General features: G+C 37.3%; 1 protein-coding gene across 3 annotated transcripts; it reads right to left on the reverse strand.

Annotated features, from left to right (window-relative positions):
- Window positions 1–4450: 4450 nt before the first annotated feature.
- LOC122137194 (gastrula zinc finger protein XlCGF7.1-like) lies at window positions 4451–10579 on the reverse strand. Of its 3 annotated transcripts, none has more exons than XM_042722963.1 (3): window positions 10565–10579; window positions 9980–10027; window positions 4451–5918 (listed from the first exon to the last, which is right to left on the reverse strand). In XM_042722963.1, exon 3 carries the CDS (start codon window positions 5911–5913, stop codon window positions 5143–5145), a length of 771 nt encoding a protein of 256 aa, XP_042578897.1. In that variant the 5' UTR covers window positions 5914–5918; window positions 9980–10027; window positions 10565–10579; the 3' UTR covers window positions 4451–5142. The 3 variants fall into 3 exon arrangements, 2 of the variants coding, with proteins under 2 accessions (XP_042578897.1, XP_042578898.1); XM_042722964.1 differs by lacking the exon at window positions 10565–10579 and adding an exon at window positions 6873–6911 and having other exon boundaries at window positions 9980–10003; XR_006154683.1 differs by lacking the exon at window positions 4451–5918 and adding an exon at window positions 6641–6911 and having other exon boundaries at window positions 10565–10575.
- Between the last annotated feature and the right edge of the window lie 485 nt (window positions 10580–11064).

Below are 11064 nucleotides of genomic sequence, written 5' to 3' on the forward strand. Positions count from 1 at the left end.
CACGGTATCAATGGAAACAGGAACAGATGGTATATTTGAATGCAGACACATTTTATAATTTTTATTTTTGCGATGTGCTTGTACCGTGTCTTTTGTGAAGGCTTCGAAAGCATCTTATATTGTTCTCTCTCTCCATTGTAAAAGACACAGTACAGGCACATCGGAATCCATGTTGTGATAACTGAGGGGAAATCCTTGGTGCCTAAAGTTATATCCTGCTCCCGCCCATATTCGCAGCAGTGTCCGGAAAAATTTCGCACGTTCAAAGTCTAATGTGACCGCACCTTAACTTGCGCTACACGGCTACCCTGCTCCAGAGTATGTTTTATTTTGGGTAAGAGATCGCAAACCCAAACTGGACAAATCAGCTGTGAGCAAAGTGAAATATACAGTATCTAATGCAATGAAGCCAGTCCTCCATATCTCTCACTCCAAATTAAAACAGTTAGAATTTTAGAAACAAAACTGCCAGACTTTTGCAGCTATTTATTTAGTACATTTATATTACAGTCATGGCCAAAAGTTTTGGCAGTGACATAAATTTTGTGTTTTGCAAAGTTTGCTTCGGTATCTGTGGATTATTTTTTCACATGTTTCTATTGTATACTGAAAAACAATGATAATCATATAAGTTTTAGAGGTTTTTACTGGTAAAAAAAAATATAACGAGTTAATATTTACAGTGTTGACCCTTGTTCTTCATAACCTCTGCAATTTGCTCTGTCATGCTGGATATTAGCTTCTGGGCCAAATCCTGACTGATGGTGATCCATTCTTGTCGTATTAGTTCTCGGAGTTGATCACAATTTGTGGGCTTCTACTTGCCTTTTGAGGAGTGACCACAGGTTCTATAGGACTGAGATCCAGAGAGTTGCATGGCCACGGATCCAAAATCTCACTGTAATGATCTTCAAGCCACTTCTTTATCACTCTTGCTTTCTGCTCCATCATGCTGGAAAATCCACAGATCATCACCAAATTGCTCATGGATCGTTGGAAGAAGTCACTCTTGCAGGACGTTTTAATGCCATTCTTTATTCATGGCAGTGTTTTTGGGCAGAATTATGAGAGAGCCCACTCCCTTGGTTGAAAAGCAAACTCACACATGGATGGTCTCAGGATGCTTCACTGTTGGCACAACACAGGACTTGGTATCGTTCACCTTTTCTTCTCCAAACAATCGATTTTCCAGATGGCCCAAACAGTTGGAAGAGAGCTTCATCAGAGAAAATAACTTTGCACCAGTCTTCTGCTGTCCAGTCCTTGTACTTCCTGCAGAATTTCAGTCTGTTCTTGATGTTTTTCTTGAAAGAGAAGTGGCTTCTTTGCTGCTCTTCTTCACACCACTCCTCTGTCCAAAAGTCTTTGCCTCACTGTGTGTGCAGATGCTCTCACATCAAACTGCTGCCATTCCTGAGCAAGCTCTGCACTGTAGCTGACTCCTCAGGAGGAGACGGTCCTGGCACTTGCTGGACACTCTGGGACATCCTGAAGACTTCTTCACTGTAGTCTAACATCTTTCCTTGAAGTTTTTGATGATCCGGTGAATGGTTCTTTCAGGTGCAATATTCTTCGTAGCAATTTCCTTGCATGTGAGGCCATTTTGATGCAAAGAGAAGAGGCACACATTTCTTTGGAGGTAACCATTGCTAAGAAGAATGCAATGACTGGAAGCACTTGTTCCCTCCAATAGTCAGGTCTTACAAATTAAAAGTGAATTGTGCTGACTCTCGTGAGAACAGAGTCCAGCTGATGCTCTCCATGTTCTGTTTGATTGGCTGTTTGCTGCAAACTTCGAGCTATTGATAGCTTTCAGTCACGTGACCGGCTCAAAGACCTGGAGGGCAAAACATCCATAGAACTGCAGCACAAGCCTATCAATTTAACATCTGTTTCACAGACACAAATATTTAGATCACCTCTCAAAAGAATAAAACAAAGGTATATGAACAAAATGCGAGTTTTGGCCATTTGCAATCTATATTAAGCACCTGCAGCTCATTAAAGAGTGCAACAAAATGTTGTAAAAACATTTAAATTGTCTTTATATATTTAAAATAGTAATATTAAAAGATCAAATTCAGTAATCACTATATTAATGATGCATAGTTGACATAGGCAAGCAAATGATGAGGTCGGAATATGAACGCAATCCACTTAATGGTAGAGTTTTTACTTGCACTGGTTTTCTATGGGAAGTCATTTAATGTCAAACTTTGCACGTTGTGTTCATATTCTGGGTTCATATCCTTGCCTGTACAATATATACATAATCAATAAGCTGTTTACTGAATTTCACCTTTTAATATCTGCGTTTTTCTACATTACTACTTAATGCAAACTGGGTAACAATTACTGGCTGTCAGTGGAGCAAAGCTTCGTTTTGCCCTCCAGGTGGGTGTTCCTGTGTGTGATGTCACGTGAAAACTATCAACAGGCCACTTCTGTGTTAAGACCAAGACACACCAAGCCAACGGTCGGCCATCGGCCAACAAAACTACCTAAGTCGGCTTGATGTGTCCCACCCCTTACATAAAACATGTATAAATAGTGACTAAACACGACCCATTAATGCTACGTGTTAACCAGGCATCACTCCTTAAATCCTGATTTATATCACAACACCTACACTAAAGAGCGACTATATGCGGTGGATTATTAAATTAAATTAAATTAAATTAAATTTATGCATTTAGCAGACGCTTTTATCCAAAGCGACTTACAGTGCATTCAGGCTATCAATTTTTACCTATCATGTGTTCCCGGGGAATCGAACCCCCAACCTTGCGCTTTGTAACGCAATGCTCTACCACTTGAGCTACAGGAGCACTGTATAATTATATTGATTAGGATTATATATATATATAATAAATAGGATTATACTGGTATAATCTTATTACTATAATTTTTTAGTCACATGCAGTGCTCTGCCTGTATCTGCAGGGTTCGTACAAGGTGCTTAAAGTCCTTAAAATTTGACTTTTTGAAATTTAAGTCTGGAAAACCCTTGAAAACAGCCATATTTATGAAGAGGTACTTGAAAAGTATTTGAATGTTTAAAAGGCAGTATATAAAAAAAAAAATTAGCGATCATTTTTGTTTTCGATAAAAACAGTAGTTTTCTCGCAAAATCAAAGATGCAGTGCGTCTGATATAAATACAGAGCCATTGTTTGGGTTTCATTTGGGAATGCAAATGAAGTCTGAGACGCTTTGTGTTGCGCTGTTATCATGTGTATGATAAAGCTTTTACTCTTCAGGTCAAATCATATATTAATTAAAAAATCACTTTGAATCAGGAAAGCGGTAACTTTGCCATAGTATCTTTTCCAGTTGCTACAGCCATTGCATGTTTTGCATGTGCTGCACTTTATTTGTACCATTTTGTTTTATTAGTTTATTTTATTAGAATTTGAAAGATAACAACAATATTTTGATCTCTGATTTTAGTCCTCGCAAAAGAAACAACGCAGTGCTTGAAAAGTCCTTGAAAGTCTTGGAATTTCATTTTGCAGTTTCTGAACAAACCCTGTGTTTGAGTAATAAACTATATGCATATTAACAGACGAGCTATGTTTTGTACTAATTTATTGACCAGTCTGTCACTCACTGCACAGAACAGACACAGAGAGAGGCGACCCTGTGCCGGGGAAGTCAGATCTTGTGCTTGCAGGGCGAAACTGGCGAGATCTTCTAACTGAATGAAACCTTAGGTTCATTGAAAAAAGTCACTAGGTTTGTCAGTACCTTTTATAGAAAAAAGACACTAAAAGGGTGTATATATGTGTGTGTGTGTATATATGGATGTAGTGATATGCGAATCAATCATCTTTTACAATAATACATTTGTTTCATTAAATTATACCGTTTATTTTTTCCATTCCCTTTTATGTTCCTTCATGTTTATATCGTTGTATAACTTGTAATAAAGAGGAAAAACACATTTATAATTTGTATTTCGTTATAAAATTGAATTTTAAAACTGACTAATTTCCAATCAATTATTATACCGTCAATAAAACAGCTTTTTGAAATGATGAATAGTCATCATTTAATGTTATTTACCTCAGAAAAAGACAACAATATTACTTAAGTTAAAGAGCTGGTGCTTACTTCAACCTTTAGAACATTTTATTGCTGTTTTTAATTAAATACGTGTGAAGAATGAACGGTTGGATGCCACAGATGGTGGTTGAATTTTCACATTAACAATATTTACATTATTCACTTGCTTGCCTTGCTAAGACTTTAACCTCATAATGCTATGCGTTTATTCTAAAAATATTTTAACTTTATTCTCATCTTGCTATGACTATTGTCATCATTTAGATTTTGTTAATCTGGTAATCTTTTATTTATTTTAACGTGGTACTGAAACACTCTCGTAAAATTAAAATTGATTTGACTAAAGCTAAAAAAACACCTAGATTAAATAGAAACAAGTCATTTTGTTATGTTTATGTTGATTTAGTTATCTTTCAATTATGTTGTTGCATTTTCCAGAAAGGTCGAATTTTGACTAATATTTTGATTCAGAGGAATAAATAAATGAAATTGAGTGACACCCTATAATTGAAATTACAGGGAATCTACTGCAACCACACAATATTTGAAACTACAGCAAAGAATATGCTCTGGTATGGTCACTGAAGTACAAATGCACAAAATAAAAAACTTACGGTGAAGCATTAAAGAGGTGAAATATGCAAATAAAAGAAGTTTTTTAAAAAAGGTACTCATTGAGTTGACTTTCATTAAATTAGCCCACATTCAGCTTTGTAGCCTTGATTTCAAACAGCATTTTTCTTATCATACTCTTTAACAAATAACACAAACAGTCTTACATTTGCATGACTTTTTTACATGTATCTGTAAGTGCGATGGGAGAAAATGTTATTATTCTGACCACAATTGAATGTCTTTCAGAACAAATTGATGATTGTAGAAAAAGCCCCCTTTTCTAAGCCTTGTCACTCTGAGGAATATGGACATTTCTTCACAGAATAAGTTTTCAAATGACGTTTCATGCGGTTTTGACTTCTGAAACTCTTCTCAGACTGAAAACACTGGCTTCTCTCCAGTGAACTCTAATGTGAATCTTAATTTAGCATTTTCCACAATGATGACATTAAAAACTGTTTCCTCATGAATAAATCCTCATGTGATAATTAAGACTTTCTTTATATCTCTTCCCACACAGTTTGCAGGTGAAAGGCTTCTCTCCAGTGAGAACTGTCATGTGGATAGTAAGGGGACTATTCTGTGTACAACTCTTTCCACACTGATTACATATGTAAGGTTTCTCTCCAGTGTGAATTATCATGTGAGTCTTAAGTGCTGCTTTTCGTGTGAAACTCTTTCCACACTGTTCGCAGGTGTAAGGCTTCTCTCCGGTGTGAATTCTCATGTGGACATTAAGGTGACTATTTTGTGTAAAACTCTTTCCACACTGATTACATATGTAAGGTTTCTCTCCAGTGTGCACTCTCATGTGAGTCCTAAGATCTCGATTTCGTGTAAAACTCTTCCCACACAGTTTACAGGTGTAAGGTCTCTCTCCAGTGTGAATGATCATGTGGGCATTAAGGTGACATTTCTGTGAAAAAATCTTTCCACACTCAGAGCATATGAACGGTTTCTTTTCAGTGTGAATTTTCATGTGGAATTTAAGGCTCTCTTTATGATTGAAAATTTCTCCACACTGTTGGCAGGTGAAAGGTCTCTCTCCAGTATGAATTCTCATGTTGGAATTAAGGTTTGTAGTTTGTGTTTTTTGAGCTTTTTTTGGTGAGAAAGTCTTCTCAGTCTCTGAGCAGCTAATCGATTCTTCTTCAGTTTTGAAATCATGATGTTCCTCATTTTGATATATATCTTTCGTTTCATTCTGTTCTTGACTCTCCTCTTTCAGTGCCATCAGGTCTGAGGTGAAAAAAAAAAAAAGAAGTTAACACCAGTTTAATGGCACAAAGCAACATACATCAAACATGTAGACTAGTGCTGTCAATCAATAAAAAAAAAAGAACTACGTGATAATAAACAATTTTACATTTAATCTCCAAATTAGTGTAGTCTCTAAACCAGATTGTGTATTTAAAATATGTGGTTTAATGGCATCAGACCAGTCTCATTGATACAAATACTGCTACTGATGTCTCTATTAAAAGCATTTTACTCCCAATTTTAGGTATAAATTATAGACATTATTGCTGTATAATTAAAAAAAAAAACTATTTGTAACATTTAATATGTTTTTGAAACAATGAACTTAAAACAATCTTTACATAAATTGTATATGCATAAACTTTTAATTAAATATATATATATATATATATATATATATATATATATATATATATATATATATATATATGCATCTTCATTAAAAGTCAATCATAATGGTGAGGGATTTCTCTTTTTCTTTTGTTCTTTGATTTACATTAATGTCATGGACTGCAGCAGGTTTTCTTTTAAAAGCGGTGCTGTCTCTTTTAAACCTTAGAACAGGTTAGAACAGTGGTTCTCAAACCTGCCCTGAAGGACCCCTAGTCCTGCACATTTTGTATGTCTCCCTTATCTAACACACCTGATTCAACTTATCAGCTCATTAGTAGAGACTTGCAAGACATGAATTGTGTGTGTCTGATAAGGGAGACATACAAAATATGCAGGGCCACGGGTCCTCCAGGACAGGTTTGAGAACCCCTGGGTTACATCACCAGAGCTGAGAAAAAAAAAAATCAAGTTCAACAGTTTATTGGTATATCATTTGCAATGGAGGGGTAGCCAAGTTGTAGCGAGGTGCATTAATCTGTGTTCTTTGTTGCATATAGGAGGTGAGCATGAGTACTGGTGCAGAGCAGTATCGTCTCGTACTTCATGTCCTTACAAGTGTCAGCTATGCAAGTGTGTGGTCTGCAACAAATGAAATAAAGATATATTATAACAAACAATGCTTCTTATCACAATTCACAACATCAGTATGCTCATATTCATAACAACAAAATAGAGTGCTAAGAAACTGCTGCCTTCCCCCAAACATCAACACAATATATATTTTGTACATCCACATAGTAAGTCATTGCCCATTATTAATTAATGAATAATATTATTTGGTTTCCCTTCTTCCTATCATTGCAAAAACTCTTGAACAAGCTGTGTTCAAACAAGTCTGCCTTTCTCACACAGAACAAACTCCTCGACAGCAACCAATCTGGATTCAGAAGTGGACATTCAACCGAGACTACCTTGCTCTCAGTTGTTGAAGCCCTAAGACTGGCAAAAGTGGATTCCAAATCATCAATAATTATCTTGCTTGATCTGTCCACTTCTTTTGACATGGTTAACCACCAGATCCTCCTGTCAACCCTTTTGGCAAAGGGCATCTCAGGAACCGCACTCCAGTGGTTTGAAACCCATCATTTCATCACAATTTCACCATCCATCAACCATAACTACTTCAAAAACAACTCCAAGGTTTTTGGATATGATTTAAGCAGAGTTCAGACTGCACGATTTTAGCCCAGTTTTTGGCTCGCCGACAGGTTTTGAGAAATCGCTGACAAATGCTTGAAATCACAGGCAAATTGGTGCTCGTTCACGTGAGTGACAATCACGCAGTGTGAATGAGCAAAGACGCGATCTGAGAGAATCGCCGACAAGTCACAGATGTCCGTGAGATATTTGGCATTCTAAATATCTGGACTTGTTGGCAACTAAAAATCCTGCTGTGTGAAAAGTGTTCTGACTGAAAACTACATATGCGATGGCCGACAGCCAATGAGAGAACAAGATACAGAGCAGCAGGGAGTTTGGGGAGGAATTATAAACCACAATATCAGCAAGCATGGCTTCGTTTCAGAAAAAGGCTTTCTTCTCTGTCTATTTGGACCCAAGAAATGGAAGAAAAATTAGTAGAAATTTGGCAGGAGCACCCGTGTCTGTTTGACGTTTCGTATTGCAAGCTTCTTGCGGGCTACCATTTTTAATAATAATCCCAGTCTCACGTGAGAACTCTGGTTTTGCACGTGTGATATCGCATTGTTTTGATGTCACATCTCGCGTGTGTTTGGTTGTGAAACGTAGTTTGCGTGCCAGACAGAGTTGTTATTCTTCCTATTGTAAAGTCATGCAGTGTGAAACCTTCTGTCGCTGATCCATCGTGCAGTGTGAACACAGCAGCGACTGAATGCTGGCCAAGACAGTAATGCAGTGTAAAAAGAACAGTGACCCAACTACTTTGAAAATCATGCAGTCTAAACTCGGCTTTAGAGGTCTGCGCAGGACTGTTTTTTTTAGTCTGCACCAACCCACTGCCGCTATACAATCACTGTTTGTTTACCCGCTGTCTGCTTGGAGTAATTTACTTCCCTGTTTCCGCTAAATTTAGGTCTCATTTCTGGAACCTCTAATTTCCATTACTTCCACTACAACCCATCTCTTTAACATGTCTTACATATAACACACTAACACATTTCTAATATTCAAATCCGTTAAAGGATTTTTAGGCTGCATTAATTAGGACAACCGGAACCGGGAACACTTCCCAAAAACACGATGTACTTGCTACATCGTTAGAAGAATGGCATCTACGCTAATATTAGTCTGTTTCTCTCTTATTCCGAGGTCAACGTAGCCACCAGATCCAGTCTGTATCCAGATCAGATGGTCACTGCAGTCACCCAGATCCAGTACATATGCAGACCAGATGGTGGATCAGCACCTAGAAAGAACATCTACAGCCCTGAATGTCAGCGGAGCCCAGGACTAGATGAGCCCCAGATACAGATCCCCAATAAAGACCTTGTCTCAGACGACCACCGGGACAAGACCCTAGGAAACAGATGATTCTTCTGCACAATCTGACTTTGTGGCAACTAAAATTTTTTCTGACCCTATGGCCTCCAAAATTATATCCTATTCACTTACAATTTATGTGCCTCACTAAAGATAGTTATAGTTGTGTTGTTAGTATTATTTTGTAAAACAATATTGCTACAAAGAGCCTACATTTGAATGAGCTTATACCTTTGAACTAAGGCTGGGTATATCGCATGCGATTGTCACGCGCATTTGTCAGTAAAGCCGGTTCCCTGATTACCACTAAATCGCCATCACCTGCTTTCAAATGGAGCGGCATTTAATAGACAGAGCCGTAGTTCACTGACAAGCTATGCAATATCACGTTCATTATCAAAGGTGATTCATCTGCGATAATGAACGCAATATTGTGTAGCTTGTCATGCCGCTCCATTTGAAAGCAGGTGATGGTGATTTAGCTGTAATCGAGGAACTGGCTTTACTGACAAAATGCGCGTGACAATCACATGTGATATATCGCCCATCCCTACTTTGAACATGGAATATTTCTCGAAGTTTGTCTTTTGCTCCAAAAAAAAAAAAAAAAAAAAAAGTTTTGTACACCTTTGTAAAAAAAACAAAACGAATATATATATAATTTTGAACTGTTTTCCTTGTTTATGTAACCATGTTTGTTTTATAGCACACTGAAGACATTGCCTTCACTGCCTTTAACTGAAAATTGAGTGTTTACTATTGTCATTTTGCATTATTGACAATATTTTCATATTTAATGCTGTAATGTGCTTTGACACAATCTGTATTGTTAAAAGCAATATATAAATAAAGGTAACTTAACTGGACTAGATGTTAAGACATAAACTCTGGCGCTCTCGTCCTCCGCTCACGGAATTCATCTGATATATCGCCTTTGCTATGATAAACGCTGGTTGCACTGCTGTTTTCATGTTGGTGTGTAGTGCTGCTTGCACTATTCTTCTAAATATGCCGGTATTGCCATCATTCACACACTTTTCACGATAGCCAACATTTCAGCATTGCGTGAAAATGGCCGTATGTCACGTCACTTTGTCACTTTAATCGAAAAAATTAACTCTAGATTTTTCAGTATTCTGTGGAGCTGGACATTTTATTAAAGTTCAGCTTTGTGAATGAAAACCAACCTGTTTGTTCCTCATGTTTGACTCTGAATGTTTCTTCAATCTTCACATCTTCCCAATCCCAAATACACAAAGAAACAAATGAAAGTGAAAGTGAAAGTGAAAGTGACGTGACATTCAGCCAAGTATGGTGACCCATACTCAGAATTCGTGCTCTGCATTTAACCCATCCGAAGTGCACACACACAGAGCAGTGAACACACACACACACTGTGAACACACACCCGGAGCAGTGGGCAGCCATTTTTATGCTGCGGCGCCCGGGGAGCAGTTGGGGGTTCGATGCCTTGCTCAAGGATGCTATGATGGATACAATGTTTGTGGAGAGAGAGACTGTACATGCACTCCCCCCCACCCACAATTCCTGCCGGCCCGAGACTCGAACTCACAACCCTTCGATTGGGAGTCCGACTCTCTAAACCATTAGGCCACGACTTCCCCCTAAAATTTTGTTTGTTTCTCAGTATCTTCATGTTTGACTCTGAATGTTTCTTCAATCATGTCTTCACTTTCCTCTTTAATAAACTCCATCTTTGTTTGTTCCTCAGTTTCTTCATGTTTGTCTCTGAATGTTTCTTCAATCTTCACGTCTTCACTCTCCTCTTTAATAAACACCATCTTTATAATCATGGGTCACAATTTAATTTATCTGCGTTTTAAGAGGAGAACAATTAACAAAATAAAAAAACAAACAAATTCAAACTGCATTGCTTAAATGCAGAAAGAAATGCACTAAATCTCTGGGTGTCTAGTCCAGTAGTCAGCACACTGGTAAGGGAGTCAGTCAGAGAGAACGCTAATGGACTTAAATAGCTTGATATAAATTAATGAAAAAAACACTAGCATTCAAAATGAAAAGGACACAAATTACAACTAGAACTACAAACACAAATTATACATATATTTAATGTTTAGTTATACATCTGAAACTTAATGGTTAAATGTAATAGATTCCACTTTCATGAAAACATTTTCAGTTTGTTTGTAAAAGTTACATTACAGGTGTTTGTCGTTTTATTTACACTGTTTTGATCAGCAGGAGTCATAAATGCGCGCTGATTAGAGTAATTCAAAAATCATTTTACAAT

This window comes from Cyprinus carpio, chromosome B4, assembly GCF_018340385.1.
Source record: "Cyprinus carpio isolate SPL01 chromosome B4, ASM1834038v1, whole genome shotgun sequence".
Taxonomy (NCBI): Eukaryota; Metazoa; Chordata; class Actinopteri; order Cypriniformes; family Cyprinidae; genus Cyprinus; species Cyprinus carpio.

Bases quoted from the DNA above. Each gene is read 5' to 3' on its own strand.
- LOC122137194 (XM_042722963.1), bottom strand. From the start codon at position 5,913: ATGGCACTGAAAGAGGAGAGTCAAGAACAGAATGAAACGAAAGATATA.